A 21630-nucleotide genomic window follows, 5' to 3' on the forward strand; every position below is an offset into this window, starting at 1 on the left:
TAGTTTAGATTAATTATTTAAGATAATACCTCTTTATTGATTTATAAAAAAAATAAAATATACCAAGAAAACTTATATAAATATAAATATATTGAACTTAAATTGATTTTTACAATTTCATTTATAATTCTATGTCAAAATAATCATTTTAAGTATATAAGCATTCCATTGCTAATGGTTTATATAAAAGGTAAATTTTCTTTCATTCGATCTACAAAAGAAAACTTGTTTATTGGCATGCTCTTTATATATAATATAATAACTTGCGCTTGTAGAACTTAATCATTTAACATTCTAGTTTTATAGCTATATATTTACAAAATTTCAAAGCTAATAATTTATATTGAAAATGCAATGAAAAAAAAAAGGAATCAAAGAATGCTTTTTACAAAAATTAAACCTCCTGGCAAAAGCCAAACCATTTTTGAGAGCTACCAATCGGGTGGCTGGAAAATAAGCTCAGTAACAAGCATATCGCAGCTCGTTTTCCTTTGGGCCATTCGCGACCCAGCTGGCGTGGATTTGTGCCTCTCCAGCGGCATCTCGTTATCACTATCACTATCGGATTGCTGATCCTCCTCCGATTCATCTTCAGCATCCTCGTCCAAGCGTCGTCGCTTCTTTTTGCCTCCCTTGGGAGTTTTCGCGGAGCGATACTTCTGCCAAAACTTTGCAGGCTGGGCAAACTCAATGTAGTTCGGAAATCGCATCGCCAGAGCTCGGCAGAAGCTATCAAATGTATGCCTGAAATCGGAACTCATCGCGGACTTGAGATTGCGATAGGTTTCCTCCACATAGCGAAGGCAACGCTCCAATTGCTTGAGCTGAAATAGATAATATACAATTAATACTTATGTATTCAATATAGACGTTATTAGATAATTAATTTTTCAACAAAATTTAACTGAAATTATATTCTGTAAAAGTTTATGAAAACTTACTGGCTCCTCGGAGTTATCCGCCTTGCGTCCCCTTCCCCTTGGTGCTGGTGCTTCTCCTGCTGCTGGTTTGGGTGCTGGAGCTGGTGCCTCCATTGGCTCATCCTCACCTTCATCATTAATGTCGCCCTCGCCTGGAGTGCTCTTCTCTTTGCCCTTACCTTTAGTGCGAAAACAAATGCGACGCATGATGAAGAGCATATCCTGAACCACGGTCAAGGCGCCAGGATTACTCACAAAAGCATTGTCCCTAGTTTTTTCTAAAACATAAATATGAGAATCCGGTTTTATTTTTTCCTTATTTAAAACTTACCTGCCAACAGCTTCAGTTGGCCAAAGTAAAGCAACAGCGTGTTTTCATCCACCGAGGACATGATATGATTGTAGAGCAACCTACGACTTTTGGCCATTTCTGGACCCTTCAGTGGCGACTTATAGTTGGCATCCGTCCTCACTCCTCTTAAGTAAGCCTGACCATTCAGGTCGAAAGGACACTCCTTGAGGCAATGGTCGAAAAGCATCTTATTGTACAACCTTTTGTAGCGAATGAAGAAGGCATCCGCTTCCCTGGCCACCTCGGCACTTTCATCGACCAGACCAGCCAGCATGGATATGAGAATGGGACCCTTTAACTTGATATTCCCGGAGAGAATCACATCCTTCACACACCGAAAGGTGCGCACTCTGGTCATGGCGAATTTCGAGTGGAGTTTCGACAGAATGACCTGGAAATTGCTCTCAAGAATCGAAGGATGCTTCTTGCCCAGATCGTTTAGGGCTATCAGAGTGGTGTTGATGATCTGCGGTCTGTCATTTTTGGTCAGAATGACTCTATAAAGCTTGGACACGCTGTTGGCCAAATGATTTTCCCGCAGGCACAAGCGACCTGCTATTACAATCATCCAGTTGATCATGCGCTCGTTATCCGTATCGAATTCGGACTCACTGAGCTTGGTGCATTCCTGCAGGTACTTAAATACAATGCCCACAATCCGGTTGTCCACCTCCTGGGGCAACATCACTATTATCTCCGTATAGGCGCCCAAAAGGCACTGCAGACGGGTGTGCTCATCCTGGAAATTCTTGGCACTGTTCAGAATTCCCTCGGTCAGATCTTCCAGCAAGCAGAGCTGCCAGTCTGGCGTCTCGGGAGCCATCGAAGGAGCCTGGCTAGCGGACAAGTGGTGGATCTGGTTGATCAGATTGACGGCACTGGATATGATGCCCAGCCAAATGCTTCCCGTGCTCAGGGCATTCAAAAGCCTCTGAAATAACTGATTTAGAGCTGGCTTCGAGAAGTTCCTAAGGCAGCCAATGATGAGCTGAAGGGCCAGAAATTGATTGGATTTCATATTGTATGAGGAGAGGCCATTGAAGATGCCAATCAGTGCGTCCATGTTGTTGGTGATGCGGCTGGACAGGAGCAGCAGCAATCCCCAGGCATCGGTGGCCATGGATGTGGATAAATGCGATATTATAACGTTCACCAGCCTGGGTCTAAAATACAAAATAAGGGACTATTAATTTCTGTTAAATTTTAAAGAAATCTGCAACCTACGTTACAATGGTTTCCCTTTCCAATAGGATTGCGAATCTTTCTTGCAGATAAGCTCTAGGTTGTGTCATCAAAAGAGTACTGATGATTCGCCAGGGCATAAAGTGTTTCGCTTCATTTGAATACTCCAGGGGCTGGATGTTCCTCAGAACCATGCGATCAAAGCTCTGAAAGTTCAAAGAAAAATTAATTAGGTTCCAAAATTTCTCCAAGGCAAAACCCACCATTAAAGCCTGCTTTTGCAGGGCCGCATCCTCATCGCTCATTAAGCAAGCCCAAATCCGGCAGTACACACAAATCAAGGCGAAACAATTGGAGTATGCCTCCAGTAGGGTTTCTATAGTGTCCAGCGCAGATTTCCTCACCGAAGCCAGCCGATCCACAGCCAGCAAAGAGGTTTCCCTCACGAAATTCGTATTGTATATGATGAGGGGATTAACTAGCACCAATCTTTCGAGTAGAGCTATGCCAGCGGTTCGAGCTAAGCCATTATCCGCGGCCAGAAATCGCTGGTACACCGTTTGAGGGACATTCTTGACCTCCGGCTCCAGTTCCTCATGACCCTCAAAACTAAAGGCATACTGGACAATTCCGGGCTTCTCAAAACGCAGCTCGTTTTGCTCAGCGGAAGGCTCTGGTAGTGATTCCACATCCGCATCCTCAAACTGAACGAATCGAATACTCTCGTCTAGAATTTTTGTGGTCAGCGGGGAGCCTTGTTTCAGGGCCAGGATGAGCACTTGACAAGCCTTCCGGCGGACAGTAAATGTCCGATCATTGAGACAGCGCATCACCTCCCTCAGGAGGGGTACTTCCCTTGGCACCTTGGACACATCGTACCGGAAAATGCTCCACTCCACCTCGCTCTGCTGCATCAGGATCTTCTCAATCAGATCCAAAGCACGAGTTTGAATTCCCACAGCATCGTCTGCTTTCACAGCGTCCAGGACAAAGTCTGCGCAGGATTTGTTGCACTTGGCGAACAGAATCCTGTCGTATTTTGCCGCATATCCTATGGCCACCTTCTCATCGTTGCTCTTCCACTGCAATAATATGATAATAAATTTACAGTTTTTAAAAATGGTATGCTTTACTCACCGCTTTGATAGGATTGGAAACCACGCACTCAATGTAGAAGTGCAATATTCGGATTAGAATGTCCGGATACTTATCTATAAGCTGGATAAACCAATCCGATATGTGCTCCCCGCTCTGCATCGCCCCTCCTCGACGTCCTGCTCCAATGCTATGTGGACTATCCGTATAAACATGCATCGGAAATGTCTGCCGCATTATCAGATGAAGTGTTTCATAGACATCGCCATTGTGCTCGTTGGCTATTTCCCCAAAAAGCTCGAAGCATTTGGAGTGCAAGGCGGGAGCACCTGAAAAAAGTTTAAATGCCATGTTCATTTAGTTATTATTAATCGTCAGATAGTTATTTTTATTAAGGTTTTGTAAAATTAATAAAATATTTTGAACAAAGACTTTCATATAATAAGTTTGACGTTTATAAATATGTTTTACTTATTAGAAAAGTTGGAGAGTTTAAAAATACGTTACGCCAAAAATAAACTAACAAATCGATAAGCTTCCGCATTGTTGCCAGCCCAAAAAAATGTTGCGAATCTAACATATCGATAATAGAATAGTTTTTTTTGCACCTCTAGGCAAGGTAAGCCAAATAATTGAATAATTGAGGAACGACGGATAACTATTGCAATTTCAAAAGATGCTAGGCGTACTGCGTATCCAAGGAGCGCTTCCTTCGGCGGGACAGGTGCGCCTCCTATCCGCCCGCCTCCTGGCAAACAAATCTTCCACTGACATGACCACAAATAGATGCGAATCATCCAAATCGCCGGCATCGGAGCACTTTGACATAATCATAGGCGGCGGAGGACTGGTGGGCACCACTTTGGCCGCCGCTCTGGCCAAGAATTCTACGCTGGCGGACAAGAAGGTGCTGCTGCTGGAGGGAGCTCCGGAACTTCGGGGATTCGATCCCTCCGGACCATACCAAAATCGCGTATCCGCCATTAACAAGAACTCCATCGAGCTGTTTAAGTCCATAGACGCCTGGTCGCACATCGAAGCCGCCCGGTACAAGCATGTCAAGCAGATGCAGGTGTGGGAGTCCAACACGGATGCACTGATACAGTTTCAGCACGATAACTTTGCCAGCGATGTGGCCTGCATCATTGAGAACGATCTGATCCTGGATGCGGTTTATGCGCGGGTCAAGGATGCTCCCAACGTAGAGATACTGAACAAGGCAAGGATCCAATGCGTCCGCCTGCCCAAGGACTCCGAGGGCAATCTCTCCGAGCTGCAGCTGCAAGATGGTCGCTCCTTTTCCTGCGATCTTCTGATCGGAGCCGATGGCGCCAACTCAGTTGTGAGGAAGGAGATGAACGTGGATGTGTTCTCTCTAAATTACGACCGGATGGGCCTGGTGGCCACCTTGGAGCTGGGCGAAGATGCCTGTGATAACTCTGTGGCCTGGCAGCGGTTCCTGCCAAACGGACCTGTGGCCTTGCTGCCGCTGACTGATAGACTGAGTTCCCTGGTTTGGAGCACCACCAACGAGCAGGCCAAAAAGTTACAAGCCCTTCCCCCGGGGGAGTTTGTAGATGCCCTCAACGAAGCCTTCTGCAGGCAATATCCTCGCGTGGAGCTGGCAGACAAGGCTGTTCAGACTCTAAACTCCCTGTTTGGACACAATGCCAGCCAGCATCAAGTGCAGTATCCTCCAAGGGTTTGCGGTGTCCAAGACAAGTCCCGTGCCACTTTTCCACTGGGATTCCTGCATGCCTCATCGTACGTCTGCAATGGAGCAGCTCTGGTGGGCGACGCCGCCCATCGCGTTCATCCGCTCGCCGGCCAAGGAGTCAATCTGGGCTTCAGCGATGTGAGGCACCTGGTGGAATCCTTGGCAGCCGGAGCCTATGCTGGATTCAAGCTGGGCGACAAGCAGCATCTGATCAAGTACGAACGCAAATGTCTTGCCAAGAATGTGCCCATCATGCTGGGCGTCCATGGACTGCACACCCTCTACTCCACGCAGTTCAGCCCGGTGGTTTTACTCAGGAGTTTGGGATTGCAGCTGACCCAGAATTTGCCGCCCATTAAAAACTTGTTTATGCGGGGAGCAATGGGCCAGTAGATCAACGACAATAAAAGGGGAAATTAAATCATAAGTGTTGTAAGTTTTTCACACCACTTGTGAGTGGAATAAAGTGAGTTTATATCAGTGTTTATAACCTACTTAATTGCTAGGTCAATGGCATGCTGGTAAAATATTAGTGTACAGCTAAGATTCGGCCTATAGGATGTGCAATTTGATTCAGACAGATATATTGCTTTTCACTCCAATTTAAGTTATTTTCTTATTTTTTTCTATGATAAACCATAAATATAAATCTTTAAACGTTAACATTTAAAACACAAAACATACATAAGATTGCTTTTATAGAAACTCATTTTTCTAATATGAAAGCTTTGACATATAGGAACATTTTAAATGAGATTCATTATTAGAAAGAATTGCACAATCTATTCAGCCTGATAAACAAAGCTTAATTCTAATTTAACATTCGTTGTTAATAGTTTTTAGGTTGGTGGATTTGGGTTGAAGGCACATTTGGCATTTGGCAAGATACGTCTATCTTAGTCTATACAAAATTTGGCATGTTTTTGGAAATTGGTGAAATTTATAGTTCCTGGTGGCTCTTGGGCAAACTCTCGCCCAGCTTCAGTTGCTGATCGAGGGTGCATTCCTCCTCCTGGACGAAAACCTGTTCCCGATCGCTTTTCAGTCGAGCTTCTCCTTCTTCACTCGTATCCACATTGATTTGTTGCGAGTCCTCGGTGTCGGAAATGTAACTCGAATCTCCTGTATAGTGAATGGGATACAGCAGGAGTGGAGAGGCACTTAAAGCCACGAGATTCCTTTTAGGGAAGGCTTCGCTCCAGGTGTTGTTGGGATGACGATCGAACATTAAGGGCAAAAACTCATCTACAGGTATGAGTTTGTGAAGCGGCTTGGCTGCCAGCAGCTTCAAGGCTCCCTGTAGCGAAATGACATAGCCCAATGTCCAGTAGGAGTAGCCGGCATGCACAAGATTGTCCGCATTTGTCACACCCGGTTCACTTTCCTCCTTCAGACGCTTGCGACCAAAGTAAATGAGGTCGTAATTCACTGCGCCTCTGGCCTGATTTAAGACCCTGACCGCATTTTGCCGGAAATAGGGTTCGAAGCGTATATCATCCTCCAGAATGAGCACCTCCTTCAGCCCCTTGCGCACCATCATCACCCAGATGCTGTAGTGGCTCAGGAAACAGCCAATCTCACCCATGGTCATGGCCCGATGATGATATGGATCCTCGTAGCCGGGCAGGAACCGCACGCCCATCTCCTGTAGACGATCCGTGGTTAATTCTTTGCCATCAACAGCGGGAAAGTACTCGGCTTCTATACCCAGCTCCTCGAAAAGCTGCTCCATTTTCTCCCGTCTCTCGGGACGTCTCTTTAGGTTTATCATAAATATACGATCCAAGGAGAGCTTGCTTTTCTCCGGTTTCTTTGCCAAATTCTTATAGTAATCCAGTAGAGGAGGCACAGCACCCAGATCGTTGACCATGAGGCCCCTGATATTTACCAGCTGCTGGAGATCATTGTCCAAGGAATCACCTGGTTCTAGAGGTTGCAGTATATAGCCAAAGATTATATCGTTGCAGATGTGCAGGGGTATGCCTGAACTATTGGCGGATATGGCAAATACTATAATATCATCCGCAGGTCCATCATAGAGCGGTTCCTGCTGCCTGCTCCTCTGCATTTCCACTAGCTTGTTTTTGTCGAAAGTGAGATTCCTGATCGCTTTATGATTCATGTTAACCAGAACGGCTGTGTGCACCATGGGCACTGGGAAGCTGCCTTGTTTTTTCACATGGTAGATCTCCTTGTACTCATCTGTGCGCCTGTAGTAATAATCCTCCGTCATTCCGCACCAGAAATTGGAGTACAAGCTTTCCGAGATTAACATGGGAGCCACAATGGGTAATTGGAGACGGGTGAGGGTTTTAAGTGAATCTTTCGAAGTCAGAAAGACATCGGCGTCCAGGAAAAACACAAAGTCAGCCCAAATATTACGACCATACTGGAAGGCCTCCTCTTTCAGCGCGATCAGATGTTTGAAACGCGATGCTGGCCACTCGTATGGCGAACTTTCGTTTTCATAACTCCGAACTTGGGGCTCCAGAACATAGTTAACAGCATGATAGTGATCTGCAGAGTGCTCCAGCCACGTCTGCAGGATATCTATACTGTCATCGTTACTATGATCACAACGTAACCTGAGATAGTGCGAGATTAGAGGTATGTTTCCCATTTCTATATATTTATACCTATACCCACCAAAAGGCAATCCTTTGTTTGGGATAATCCTGTTGTTCCAGATAACTCAGGAACATGGGCAGTGTGTGGGCCTTGTTACGCACCAGCAGTGCAATCAGTACCGTCGGTGGCTCCAAGTAATCGTCATCATCCTGTCCAGAAATGAACACCAAAACGCTGGCGAGGAGCAGGCCGAAAACCACTTGTTTCTTCATGACCACGTCACTAGTTTAACACATTGCAGGGTGCAAAGGGGTCACAACGCACAATCTGGCGCGGCGGAAGCGTCCAAACTGTTTTGTTGATGCCGGAGAATCAGAGAATCGGCCTTATCTATTAATAAACTGCCTCCTTCTTTGCCAGCTCCAGATGGAGTGACTCTCAAACTGCATCAGCTGTGCCGGCGCTCAAACTATGCGGGCAGTGTTATCGCGAGTTATCGATTTGGCTTGATTTGAATGTATTTCAATTAGATTGTTTCGTTTTTTTTTATTTAAGTTGGTTTATTTTAGGTTTTTTTTTTTAAGTTATTAATTCTTTGAATGCTTGTTTAGATTTTGATTTTGTTTTGATGGTATAAATTCGGAAGGGAGAGCTGAAAAACTTTTTGAAAACTTAACTTTACATTTGTAGACAAACTGAAATTACAATCTAATTAGCAATTTTGTAAATTATTCTTAAGCTTGATAGTTAACACATTGCATTTGTTGTTGCAGTTAAAAATGGTCGTCCCTTTATCATCCATTTAAATAAAATAACTACATCTAAGGATTGTCCAGAATATTTTACAATAGATATAACAAACATTTATTGTTTTTAAAAACGTGATTCAAACAAGGTTCCCTTTACGCAGTCGCTGCATGGGGTTTCGCATAGCTGGGAAAGTTAAGTTTTAGACCCTCTTTAGCTTCAAAAAAGGTGTACGACAGAGTGATGGTGTCGCAGTGCTCCAGTGCTGGATCTCCGGTGATTTCTGGGTCGATGTAGAAGAACACGGGCATGTCCACCTCCTCGTGAGGATTCAGTTGCTGTTCCTCGAAGCAGAAGCACTGGATCTTGTTGAAATAGGCGCCCGCCTCGAAGGGGATCACATTGTAGGTGCTGATGCCAATTACCGGCTTATCTGTGGGATTCCGGGCAGTATAGAAGGCCAGGGCCGTTTCGCCGGGCGCCACCTTAATCTCGAACTGCTGGGGCTTGAAGTTCCAGCGCATGGAGGATCCGATATCGGCGTTGAAGCGGATCTTCAGCACCCGATCCTCGACCTTTTGCATGTGCTCCACCTTTTCGGCATCGTGACCCTGCGATGTAGTTCCTCCGTAGCTGTATGCCTGGCAGAAGATGCTATATAGTGGCACCGCCGCGTAGCTGAGTCCCACGATCAGCACTCCGCCGGCTGTTATATAGTATAAAGTGGATTTCGCCCGTAATTTGCGAGCAGCTTCCTCCGGAGAATTTGTGGATTTCATGCGCCAGAATTGTTGTGTCTTTTGCGCGGGGGTCTGGTGCCGGATGGAGCTCCTCATCAGCTGGTGGCATTGCCCACGGAGTGTAAAAAGGCTGCGCAACATCTTTGGCGTTTAATATCTCGTATGTAAGGGCCAATTCCTTAAGGTTTTCATTTATTACTTGTTTGTATAATCTTGCAGGTCGTTTAGTGTGCTGCAGTGTGTACACACCTGGTTTAAACAGCTGTACAAAACAAACTTCCATCTATCGATATATCGATAGGCAATGTGGTTTGAATATTTCAAACATAATTTAATATTGCCAGGATATTAAATTGGACAAAATTATTGTACTAAAAATCTTCTTTAAGACATTTTAATATTAATAATACTATGCAAAAAATTCTTCATTATGATAGTTTTCCATTCATTTAAATGAATCTGAATATGTATAACAATTATTTTGTTCTTGGACTTAAACCTAACGTATGTAAATAAATATAATACAAATTTGTACCCTTTTTTCTCTAGTTATAGAACTACGGTTTTTGGCGCCAAAAATTGCAAAAGAATGATATAAACAAAAAATAAATGCATTGAACACTCACATGAATTTTGATATCCCACTTTAAAGTTCATGTAGAGCACCTCCATGAGGCAGCGAATGATCCTGTCCCGTGGTTTAAGGTGCTCCTTGAAGTGCACATAACGAAAGACCACCTTTAGATCATCGCAGATGGTCAGAAAGAACATCCATACGGTGTTGGCCCGGACGCTTTTATTGCCATTCAGTTCCAGCAGCCTGAAGATCTTAAGGACCTGCTCGATCACATCCTCGTCAAAGATGCCATAGCTCTTGGCTCCCGGTATAGTCAAAGTAAGCAGATAAGTGCTCACAGCGTTTAAAGACAACTGAAGATTGAGGTTTTCATTCATGACCTGTGGAGCAGCCTGTTGCACATGCTCTGGCGGAATGACCAGGCTCACAAGGGAATAAATGTACGAAAGGTACGCATTTGCTGGGGAAATCCCGATGATATTGGCCCAGTTGTCGTGGGTGTTGCTATAGCTGGCCTGATTCTCATCCCTCATAGAACGTATAACTCCAGATAAATCCCGAAGAAACTGCAGCTGCGTCTCCTGGTGGCCAATCTCCTGTTTGCACATGGTCAGGGACCAAAACTTCTGACCCCGCTGCCTCAGAACATCATCCTCGGCTTCCTCGCCATACAGCCATTCCTCCACATCTACCCACTGCAAATGCGGCACATAATACACGTTTAAATCACTAAAAATACGATTTAACTCGGACATGTTTACATTTTTTGCGTCCCGTGCTCAAATAAGAAACCGATAACCAAACAGCTGTTGCTACTGCAGCAGCATACAATCGATAAACGATAAGACCAGAAGAGCGGTTAGTTTTCAAAATGGTACAAAATCAGGGCTGATATATTAATGCATTTACTTGGCTTATTATTATGCAATTTAGTTGTTGTTTCGTGGTTACATACGCGCACTTAGTTTCTAATTCCGCTGACAGCTAGAAATCCAGCGAGGCCGAGGCATTGGAATTGCTCAGTACACCGGAGATGCAGCTGTCCGGCTTGGCGGTTGACTCCTGCAGCTCCGGCGGCAAGTGGAACTTCTCGATGACGAACTTCTTGCGGCGCAACTTGAAGGCAAGATCCGTGGTGTCCGGCATGTGAACGGCCAGCGTGTTAAGCGCCGACATCTTGTGCAAATGGAGCAGCCCGCTGTACTCCTTGAAGGCGGGATGCGTCTCACGTTCCGATCCTGCAAACGACTCCAGTTCGATGGCATAGTCCACCAGCTGGCGGATCTTGGGCACCAGACTGGCATCGTACTTGGCAATCAGGTGCATGGGCATCGTGATCAGGCACACCGAGTTGCAGTTGCGCACACTGGCCATCAGCAGGGTGAGGAACTTGATCAGATCCTCGCCGAAGTGTTCGTCATACCACAGCGGCGATCCCAACGAGGTTAGGCAGACGCGGCACAAGTTTTTCTTGGTCCCAGCCACGAAACTCTCATCCCGCAGCAGATGTTGGATGTCGTTCAGTAGGTTTCCGTACCGGGCATTATGGAAGACCTGCGACTGCGACTCTTGGCTGCCGGTTTTTGTGCTGCTGGTGACGCTGCTACTGTTGTTGTTATTATTGTTGTTGGCGGAGTTCTCCTCCTGGGGCTGAGTCTTCTCCAACGGAGTGTTTTCCTCTCCTGGAATCGGTGGGGCATCCTCCACGGGCTGCTGCTCCAGCGTCGAGGGGGTCGGGGAGCTGCTCTTGAATAACTCCAAGATTCCCTTGTAATTATCGTCCCACATGGTCGTATTAGCATAGTAGAGCATCATCGAGTCCATCTGCTCCATCAGGTTGAAATGATGACCGATCTTGGCAGTGGCATGCTCGGAATTAACCAGCGGCAGATCGTTGTACCGCCAGGCGATCCTTAAACCATTCTCGGTGCCACCGGCGCCCTGCGCCTGTTGCTCCTCTTGCTGCTCCACCTCCGTTTCCAGTTCGGTCAGCGGTTTGGGCAGACATCGCAACATCTCCGCCGGTAGATCGTCCAGGCTGCCCAAAAATATCTCCTGCTTGGAGAGCACGCCCTCCGCCAGAAAGTACTTGGCCAGCACTTTGGCATGCGTCATGAAGCGATCCTCCTCAATCAGGCAGATCGAGCCCATGGGCAGGCCGCCGCCGATGACCACGTCCAGATACGGATTCCCGCTGGAGGTGATCACCTGGGCTGTGTGCGGCGAGGTGCGGGTGCCACGGATCGGCTTCTGCACGGTGCGCTTGCGGAAACTGGTCATCTTCTTCGGCTAACCTTTATTTTTGCGTTCTGTTCTTTTCTCCGTGTTTCTTCGCGTAAACTTCTATTTTCGATGGCTGCCAATAGGGGTACACACTCGGTGGGTCAATCGATAAGTCAGCACAGCTGTTTTTTCGCAAATACAGGTGAATGCGATAGTTTAGCTACTATCGACTAAAAGCAGTTAGAAAAATCTAAACAGTTTTTCTTTTAAAACTATATATAAAATAAATTCATTGCTACCTTCGATAAAATTAATAAGCATTTGTTAGAATTAGAATTTAGTAACACAATATTGAGTATTATAGGCGAATGTACTTCCACAGCCTGTTTGTTTTGCTAACTATTTTACAATTGTTCACAAAATATATTAAAATCAGCGAATTAGAAAACTAAAAAAAGCTGTATTTACACTTGTCTAAATGTAACAACAGTGTTCATATTTTTAAGAACGTTTTTCTTCAGTTGTAATATAGCTATATTTATAGAATAAGAAAATAATTTGAGTATCACTACGTCAACCATTGTTAGGGGCACTCAAAAAAAAGCATGAACGCATCGATAACAAAAACAGCTGTTTTGGTCTAAGTTTTACCTATGCAGTTTGATGACATACTTTTGTTTGTACGTAATTGTAGAAAACAATTAAAAATTACCTTAAAAACAACGCCACAATGGCCGAGGTGACGCCACCGCAAATGACGGAACAATTGGACAACGAGGAGGTGCGGGAAATTCTGAAAAACACTACAGATCTGCGCCAGTACTCACGACAGATTGAAAAAGAGTTTAAGGAGGTGGAAAACAAGTCCATAGAGGGTACATAAATCACTCTACTTCCTTATGCAAACTCAAGTTTAATTAGTTCTCTTTCTTTTAACTAACAGACTACATAGCTGAATCCCAGAACATAGCGAATCTGCACAATCAGATAAACGATTGCGATGATGTCTTGGAGCGTATGGAAAATATGCTCATGAGCTTCCAGAGCGTGTTGAACAACATCAGCACTGAGATCACGCAGCTGCAAAGGAAATCGGTATCCATGTCACTCCAACTGACAAACAGGCAATCGGTCAAGGCTCAGTTGTCCCAGTTTATAGAGGACATGGCCGTGTCCGAGGAGATGATCAACATAATAATGGAAACTCCGGTTACAGAGCGGGATTTCAGTACCCAGTTAAATGTCCTAAATCACAAACTCTCGTTGGTAAAGGAGCTCAGCTTTAATGAGTCCAAATCAACCAGCGATGTGAGCGATGTGCTACAAAAGCTCCGACTTAAAGCCATGGCCAAGATTCGCTCTTATCTGCTGGAGCAGATCTACAAGTTCCGAAAGCCAATGACCAACTATCAGATCCCCCAGAACGCCATGCTTAAGCACAAGTTCTTCTTCGAGTTCATCTTGTCCAACGAGCGGCATGTAGCCCAGGAGATATGCAGCGAATATATCGATACGATGGGCAAGATTTACTATAGTTATTTTAAGGTTTGTGAAGAAGATCGATGTTGTTGTACTTCTCATACTAAATTATATTCTTATAGAGTTATTCCACCCGCTTGACGAGTCTCAAATTCGAGGAATCCTGCACAAAAGATGATCTAATGGGCATTGAGGACAATGCCTCCAAAGGAATATTTTCCAAGACAACGAGTCTAAAGCACAAGAGCACCATCTTTACAATAGGAAAAAGAGGCGATATACTTAACCAGCAGCTAGAGGCGCCTATTATAGTACCGCATGCCCAGCTTAAAAATCGGGTAGGATATTTGGCTTCAATAGTTTAAAATTCCTATTTAATCTAATTTTTTTTGTAGTACACTGTGGAAGCTCTCTTCCGTTCGGAGCAATATGCCCTAGTGGACAATGCCTGCCGGGAATATCTCTTTGTCACAGAATTCTTTATGGTTCGAGGCACCCAAGCACAAGACTTGTTCAACCAAATCATGGGCAAAACATTAACTTTAATGATTGTAAGTCAATAGATTTATTTTCCAGAGTAATTAAAACTAATAACTATTTCGTTTATTTAGAAAAATTTGGAGACCTCAATACACGACTGTTTTGACACTATTGCTATGTTCCTGTGCATCCATCTAATATTCCGATATCAACTTATGTGTCACAAGCGCTGTGTGCCTGCATTGGATAAGTAAAATTATTTTTTGAACGTTTATTGAGTGAAATTTTAAAAATATTTTCCAAACAGATATTGGGACTCCTTGCAATCGGTTATTTGGCCACGCTTGGAACTGGTTTTCCGCTTGAATATACAGAGCATACACGATTGTGATCCCACCAAGTTCAACAAGGAATTGGGACCGCACTATGTAAGAAAATATTTTAATAAGAGCTTGTAAAAGGCTGGGTAATATTTGGGGTTTACCAAAAGCAATTGATTTTTAAAGACACCAGTGATTCCCTTATCACAATTGAGGAATGCCCGCCAAATGAATGTCACATTTCCAACTAGATAGAAGAAGTGCCTGGTCATATAATACGTACTATTTTTCAGATAACCCGACGCTATGCAGAGTTTAGTGCGGCTATTGTGGGAATCTCGGAGCACTTTCCAAACGAATTAGTAAGCCGATTGCTTCTGGAACTCCAAAACGAAGTGGAGTGCTTTATTCTACGTATGGCTGCAATATTCCCAACGCGCAAGGATCAGCTCATTTACCTAATCAACAACTACGACTTGGTGTTGGGTGTGTTGATGGAGCACACACGGGATAATTCCAAGGAGGCGGAGGCCTTTAGAGAGCAGCTCAATGCCCGCAGTGCAGAATATGTGGAGGAGATTCTGGCCCCACATTTCGGGGGTATAATTCAGTTTGTTAAAGAGTGCGAGCACTTTTTCGAGAAGGAACAGATGGATGAACTGAGAAAGCAGGAGCGAAGAAGTCTGGCTTTGGTGGCCAGCTTCTCGGCGAACTGGAAAAAATCTCTTGAAGAGTTAAACAGGGAGGTACTCCTCTCCTTCCCGTCTCTGTTGACGGGCTCGCAACTTCTCCAGCTTGCGTTGGCCAGTTTGGTGCAGTATTACCATCGCTTCCACAAGCTTCTCACGCCCAACGCCCGCGCCCAGCTTACCAACATCCATGTAGTGATGGTGGAGATCAAAAAGTACAAGAGTAATTACTGAGAGATGCTTTAATTGAATGTGTGTAGACTTCTGTGTATTCCAACTTGAGTAAAGTTCCAAAATATATGTGTAAGTAAATCTGCCCGGGGTTAAGACTTAATCCTCATCTTCGAACATCATCTCCACGAGATCCTGATTGGAGCAACGTTCGCCATCCAAACGCTGTGGCTGCTTCCAGCGCAGCAGAGTGGGCAAGAAGATCAGGTGGGTGTTGGGATCCTTGCGGAAGGGACAGTTCAAGTCCTTCCAGCTGCAAAGAGAAGTAAGTATTTTATTGTTTACTATAGTCAAATAATAACAAGCAGCATGAACACAATTCAAGAGTATCATAAAGCTATCGCTGTTTAATGGTTTTTTTTATCATGAACGTTCTGGGCCTGTGAATAACCACTTGAGTGTTTATTTCATCATAACACAGCTGCGGTTGAATGACTAGCTGCTAATTACCAAAATCCGGTAATCTACAAATTCATTTACTAAAAGTATAACTTTTTTTTTTTACAAAAATTTCATTCTATTTATAACTTGTAATGATGAGCACATATGCTGACTAATTTCATTATCAACAGAATGCAAAATGTATGCAAAACATAGGATATCCAGCTTTTTAAAATTTGGGTTTTTAGCATTATTCATATAGCACTGTGCGTCATAAATAGGTCAATACTATTCTTCTTACCGTAACTGTGGATTTAAGTATTATTATTATTAACTTACTATGCCCGCTCGCCCACATCCACATGCACAAAGTGGGAGTTGCCAGGGGCCTTCTTCAAAGCATCGTGTATCACCGGCTCCGCTGCAATACGTATACGTGATATGTTAGTTAGGTTAACCGCAATGGAATCACGGGATTCTCACCCTTGACGCAGTAGGGGCACCAGCTCTGGCCATGCTCGTCCTTTCCGCCACTGAAGAGGACATGGACCGCCTCGTTTCCGTTCTCCAGCTCCTCCATCTTCTTGGAGAACTCCTCGTAACCCTTAACATTGTGTGTGACCACCATGATCTTGCTGGGATTAGTATTGACCGCGTAGAAGCGCCTGAAGATGCGACCGAAAATAGTTGGCAGCGACGTGATGGTGCACTTTGGAGTAACTGGCTTCTGGAAGGGAATGGCTTTGCCTGTTTTATGAGTTTTCTAACTTTTTGGCGTAAAAAAAGCTTACGATAACCGATGACAGGGTTGTCAGCCGGCTGGCCTTTAATAACATGTCCATTTTTTTGCCGAAAGCATTTTTGAAAAAGGTCTCGTTTGAAAAGTATTCCAATGCTACTAGAAATTTTACATAACAATCTTTTTTTTTATTCGTTGTTGATGTTAAGTTTTTTTAAATAACCAATTATAATTCATCTCTAAATTTATCGATATTCTTGCTAATCGATATGTGCTATGGTAGCAACACTATTTTTATCGCCCAAGACAACAGCTGATTACAATTCTTTTTATCATTAAGTGCATTTATTTGTTTTTTTTCCATCGATTTGGTCCTCAACGATGTCACGGTTAGCTTTATTGCGCAATTTGGTCAGCCAGCGGCAGAATCTGCTGCCCACAAACTTTTCCCGTCTAAAATGTGTGGCAGCGATGCACTGGACTCCAACTTTGCGGCAGGAAGCGTCGCGCGGTAGGTGTTTCGACCGCCAATTAGGTTATATATATATTAATATACACATTAATTATGCAGGTGGTGGCGGTTCGCTCCAGCGGTCGCAGGATAACACCCAAGTGTCCACGGATGTGCGTCCAATTGGAGAGAAGATCAAGGAGAACACGAAAACGGCCAGCTACACGGCCATTATAATCGCTGGACTGGGAGTGACCTGCGTCATGTTCTTCGCCATATTTCGGGAGCTCTTTTCCAGCGAGAGTCCCAACAATATATACGCAGATGCATTAAGCCGTGTGGTTGAGGATCCGCGTGTGCAGGATGCCATTGGAGCGCCCATCAAGGGATTCGGAGAGACTTCCAGGCGGGGTCGCAGGCAGCATGTGGCCCACTCCAGCTACGAGCGCCATGGAAAACCCCACATGCGGATGCAGTTCTATGTGCAGGGCTTGAGGAACAAGGCCACCGTGCAACTGGAGTCCAGGAGGGTAAGAGTGATCCATGTTCATTGTCAGGGAAAAGTATGTTCGACTAGGCCAACAAGACTAAAGCCGTTTAAAAAACTCATTTTTTCTCTCCTATTGAAATCAAACCATTTAATTACAAATTACTTTCCTCAGGCTGACTCTGGCAAACTGGAATATCGCTATCTATTTGTGCAATTGGATCACTATCCCCACACCACCATCATCCTTGAGGACAATCGCGCCTTTGATCCCGCCCCCGAGCCTGCGTCCGCAGCGTCTTCTTTTGGCAATCTGGCCCTAATGTCCAATAGTCGGGATAAATAAGCGGATCCTTCCGATCTTCTGCACTCCACTTAAATTTTCTGTACATTTGTTATATTTATTATTTGACTGACAATGAACTTGCATTGGAAATCCCACAATAGGCAGCCTAGAATCATTCGCCAATCGAGAAGTTGTCCATCTCCAGAATGGCTCCCGATTCGTGTCAGTAGAGCTTCTTCCAGGGTATGATCTCCCAGGATCGCACGATATGGCGTCCGAAGAGAAAGTCCTTTAGCTTGTTCATTATGTAAAACGAGATGCCGAAAAAGGAGGCAAAGTACAGCCAGAATTGGCCAAGACGTTCCCAAATGCTGAGATGATAACGTGCGGGAACTTGGAGTACATCCAGTTCAAGTTCGATGATGAGTCCGGGTTCCAAACGAGATGAAGCCTCTCTGTAGTATGTCTCCTGCACGGACAGCTGGAAATAAGCAGGATTGGCCTTGACTTGGGACAGCAGGGATTCCATTTTAAACTGGTCTATATTCCCTGTAGTAGAATTTTTATCGACTTGCACCTTCCGGAACTGAGTCTTGATATTGCGTCCTGGAAATGGGCAGGTGAACTCCACGTACTGCTTTAGTTGAAGCTCTCCTTTCAGCTGAATGTGTCCGTTTATGAGGCGAGTGGCCAGTGGAAGCTGAAGCTGATGGGCCAACACTGACGGAGGGGAAAGATCACACTTGTGTTGCAGTTTAGCTTCGAAGAAGACCAGCAAATTGAAGCTCAGCAGACGAGCGGGCACATCTTGTAGTTCCAGTTGAAAATGTGCCCGATCCGTGACGCCATCGTAGTCCACATCCTCAATCCAATATTTGGTGGTGGTGCAACTATTTGTGTAACTCTCCATTCGGGCGTTGAAATTGCTGAAACTGCTGCAGGCAACTAGAGATTCCTCCTCTTCATATTCTCCTGGTTCCGTTGTACCCACGAATATATACTCATAAGTGAACTCCACATTCGGCTGTTCGTATAAGACCCTCGATTCAGATATCCCCGAATATGGACTCAGCAAGGACACCAGAAGAACGGGTAGCATCACGGAGAGTGCCACAAAAGCCAGGACCAAGAGGGAAGCAAAGGAGCACAGCGAGTTCTTGTACACGATCGCCGTGTTTGTCGTATGGAGCGGAATAAATCTCATCTTGGCCTTAAAATCAAATTAATCCGGTTTTACGAGAACACCTGCTCATTTGACACTTGTCAAAAGAATGTTATGAAAATACTTTTTCGTTGCAACGTTGCCTGGCAACCTCTAAAAAAAGGAACTGCTGACTTAATGGGTAAGCTATTTATTTACTTTAATGTTTTATTCCCGTAAATTGAAAGTTCTTTATTAACTCTTCGCTGGAAGATTAATTTTAAAAATTATTTACAAACTATGATAGGACTATCAAAAGAAAAACGTTTAAAGCCCTTGTGCGCTCATTCTTTCAAAGCTTATTTAATGATCTGAAAAAGATTTTTTCTTGTTTCAAAAAAGATATTTGTACTTTGAATGCTATGCAATCCCATATTTTTAAAAGACTTTAAAAATATTTTAAAATAACTCAAAGAAATCTTATTTTTTTTTTAACAACGCCATCTATGTGTGAGTTTTGACAAGCATGCGTTAGAGTGTGTGAAATGTAGATACAATGTAAAATGTAATCATAATAAATAATAAATAAGTACTCAAAATAAAATAGATAAATTATAGATAAGCACAACTAATTAAAAAAGGAAACAAGAACTTAAAATTTTTAAACTGATAAGAATTCAAATATTTGTCAATAAACTGATATTTCTTCATAGTATTTTACCTAAATATATGTACCTTTCTTAGGTAGCTGTATAAGATCAGAAAAACAATTATATTTCGAACAAGGAAAAAGTGTTTCCGCATTAAGAATCCCCGTCTCAAGTTCATTCATTGCCAAGAACTCGACTCTTCAATCGCTTTATTAGCAACGGCCTCGCGCATCTTTTCCAGTTGAACCTCCAACCTCCAACTCCATTCCCGGCCAACACAGCCAATACACATCCGTTTCGGCTTTAAGCCGATACCAAAAAAGTATTGATTGCACATAATTATAGGATTTCGATACGGGTCCTCTTCAAGCTCGCACAACCCACCGACTAAAGTGAAAAGTGAGCCTGCAAAAGGGGGACTTGGGGGGAAAATGCGAGCATAAAGAACGGTCCCATAACTTGACCAACATTTGCTCATAATTAAGACCGCCAACTGGTTTCCAGTTTGGCTGCAGGAGGTTCGCAACGCTTTCGTGTGCACCGCGTAAAAATCGGAAGTTGCAGCTTTGCATTTAATGCGCTTATTTTAAAGAGTGTTGAAAGCGGAGTACTCAAAAAAACTATATGCATAATTGGACCAGCGAAAGAAGAGCGGTCGAAGAAAGAAAGAAAAGTATGGAATATAATGAGGAACTTAATGCGATATCTGACACAATTTTCAAAGAAATTTTAAAACACAAAAAACAACAAAACTTACAAATTAAATTAAAGGCAATACATTTCCTTAGGCTTGAAAACTAGATCTGGAATCTAACTATTGAACTATAAAATTACTAATTTTTGTAACCAATTGTCTCTTATTATTTTATTTTCGAAAGCAAACATTTATTTCGTGTCATTGCTTACAAATTAATAAATATTATATATGAAGACTTCAATCTTATATTGTCTATTACCTGTCACCTTTGCAAGTTTCCCATCTAGTTTTTGTTTAACCAAGAAACTTGTACCTTTGATTGGAATGTTTACCTTATGTTCGTTGTGGCCGCGTGACATGTCAGGTTGGGTAACAAAGTTTTTCTGATTTGTCTTTTGACTTGTGTGCTGTCTGACATGTGTTTTGTGCATATTAAAAATGTGTGGTAAAAATGATGGCCTGCCAGTCGGTGGCACAACTACCAAAAATGATGAATAAATAAAAGTGAATCACAATTTGACAGTTACGTCAGCTAAATTTGCGGCTGATCTCTGACAGTTGCTGCACACTTGTTTTGGCTGATTCAACTTGTGTAGCATCCTGAATTTAAGTAAGTTGAGTTTACAAATCCACCCAAAAAAAAATCAATAACTTTTCTACATTTTCTTTTTCCACATTGCCACGCCATTTTACAAAAAGGCCGAGGAAAAAGAAACGGGGGAAAAGTCTGTATGTAAAAGCCAAGATGGCAGACAAGCAGACAGATAGGGCGGGGGCTACTACTATATATACAGATATATGTATATATGCCAGCGCAGTTGGAATTCAGCTCACGGCCCCAGGACAATGCCAGCTCTGTGCCCATATATCCTTTTTCAACGAAATTTCAGCTTTCACTCGTTTCGCGTACGTGACCGTGTTGCCACCAAGGAGCTGTTGAAGTGGCAAATTCGCACAGCGCCACCATTCCATTTGGCGGGTTGGATGGGGATGGTTGAGTGGTTGGGTGGATGAGTGGTTGCAGGTCAACATAATGGTGGGCGGTGGGTGGTGGGTGGCAGTGTGCGCCAGGTGGGGCGCTGGCAAAAAGTAGCAGTTTATTAGGCGCACCAAATTAACATAGGACTACTAATGACTGCCTCGGAAAACTTACTAAGCAGGCGAAAATTTTAGATGGGAGAAGTACAGGGACTTTAAGAGGAGGCAAGCGGGAAATTCGGGACTCTGGCAGTGTCCTGCTAATTAAGTTTGTTGGAAGGTGGTTGAAATCTGAGTAAATGATAAGTCTGTTGATAACAAATAACGACTGCTCAACACCTATAACTATCTTTCGTTTTGCTTAAACTCATTTAGCTGAAATTAAAATTTATGAGATCGCTGACAAAAAAGATTGGTGAATTATAAGTGTTTAATTCATTGTGATTAAAAAATAAGGCCAGTATTTAAAAGGAACTGCCTAGCACAACTATAAAATTGTT

The 21630-nt window shown here is 43.7% G+C and overlaps 9 protein-coding genes across 9 annotated transcripts; 3 read left to right on the top strand and 6 right to left on the bottom strand.

Annotated features, from left to right (window-relative positions):
- Positions 1-250: 250 nt before the first annotated feature.
- On the bottom strand, positions 251-10753 carry LOC108051641. The gene is made up of 7 exons (XM_017133790.2): positions 9948-10753; positions 3592-3878; positions 2718-3536; positions 2497-2660; positions 1252-2435; positions 942-1198; positions 251-824 (listed from the first exon to the last, which is right to left on the bottom strand). The coding sequence occupies exons 1-7, from the start codon at positions 10651-10653 to the stop codon at positions 432-434; spliced, it is 3810 nt and encodes a 1269-aa protein (XP_016989279.2). The 5' UTR covers positions 10654-10753; the 3' UTR covers positions 251-431.
- Positions 4192-5760, top strand: LOC108051643 (ubiquinone biosynthesis monooxygenase COQ6, mitochondrial). Its single transcript, XM_017133792.2, has one exon. It carries the CDS (start codon positions 4226-4228, stop codon positions 5657-5659), a length of 1434 nt encoding a protein of 477 aa, XP_016989281.1. The 5' UTR covers positions 4192-4225; the 3' UTR covers positions 5660-5760.
- LOC108051642 (glycosyltransferase 25 family member) lies at positions 5704-8264 on the bottom strand. Its single transcript, XM_017133791.2, has 2 exons — positions 7913-8264; positions 5704-7851 (listed from the first exon to the last, which is right to left on the bottom strand). The coding sequence occupies exons 1-2, from the start codon at positions 8104-8106 to the stop codon at positions 6207-6209; spliced, it is 1839 nt and encodes a 612-aa protein (XP_016989280.1). The 5' UTR covers positions 8107-8264; the 3' UTR covers positions 5704-6206.
- Positions 8657-9578, bottom strand: LOC108051645 (cytochrome c oxidase assembly protein COX11, mitochondrial). Its single transcript, XM_017133794.2, has one exon. It carries the CDS (start codon positions 9460-9462, stop codon positions 8737-8739), a length of 726 nt encoding a protein of 241 aa, XP_016989283.1. The 5' UTR covers positions 9463-9578; the 3' UTR covers positions 8657-8736.
- Positions 10754-10757: 4 nt separating the features above from the next.
- LOC108051644 (putative elongator complex protein 4) lies at positions 10758-12422 on the bottom strand. Its single transcript, XM_017133793.2, has one exon. The coding sequence runs from the start codon at positions 12176-12178 to the stop codon at positions 10883-10885; it is 1296 nt and encodes a 431-aa protein (XP_016989282.1). The 5' UTR covers positions 12179-12422; the 3' UTR covers positions 10758-10882.
- A 326-nt stretch (positions 12423-12748) lies between these two features.
- On the top strand, positions 12749-15405 carry LOC108051675 (vacuolar protein sorting-associated protein 52 homolog). The gene is made up of 7 exons (XM_017133844.2): positions 12749-12996; positions 13065-13666; positions 13723-13938; positions 13996-14151; positions 14212-14330; positions 14388-14508; positions 14694-15405. Exons 1-7 carry the CDS (start codon positions 12852-12854, stop codon positions 15321-15323), a joined length of 1989 nt encoding a protein of 662 aa, XP_016989333.2. The 5' UTR covers positions 12749-12851; the 3' UTR covers positions 15324-15405.
- LOC108051678 (thioredoxin domain-containing protein 17) lies at positions 15317-16598 on the bottom strand. The gene is made up of 4 exons (XM_017133848.2): positions 16493-16598; positions 16185-16428; positions 16041-16122; positions 15317-15573 (listed from the first exon to the last, which is right to left on the bottom strand). Exons 1-4 carry the CDS (start codon positions 16541-16543, stop codon positions 15420-15422), a joined length of 531 nt encoding a protein of 176 aa, XP_016989337.1. The 5' UTR covers positions 16544-16598; the 3' UTR covers positions 15317-15419.
- Positions 16599-16737: 139 nt separating this feature from the next.
- On the top strand, positions 16738-17822 carry LOC108051677 (mitochondrial import inner membrane translocase subunit Tim21). The gene is made up of 3 exons (XM_017133847.2): positions 16738-16951; positions 17012-17421; positions 17554-17822. The coding sequence occupies exons 1-3, from the start codon at positions 16822-16824 to the stop codon at positions 17722-17724; spliced, it is 711 nt and encodes a 236-aa protein (XP_016989336.1). The 5' UTR covers positions 16738-16821; the 3' UTR covers positions 17725-17822.
- Positions 17770-18980, bottom strand: LOC108051676 (transmembrane protein 231). Its single transcript, XM_017133845.2, has one exon. It carries the CDS (start codon positions 18866-18868, stop codon positions 17888-17890), a length of 981 nt encoding a protein of 326 aa, XP_016989334.1. The 5' UTR covers positions 18869-18980; the 3' UTR covers positions 17770-17887.
- Between the last annotated feature and the right edge of the window lie 2650 nt (positions 18981-21630).

The sequence above is a fragment of the Drosophila rhopaloa genome, unplaced genomic scaffold (genome assembly GCF_018152115.1).
Source record: "Drosophila rhopaloa isolate 14029-0021.01 unplaced genomic scaffold, ASM1815211v1 contig_2, whole genome shotgun sequence".
In the NCBI taxonomy this organism is placed as follows: Eukaryota; Metazoa; Arthropoda; class Insecta; order Diptera; family Drosophilidae; genus Drosophila; species Drosophila rhopaloa.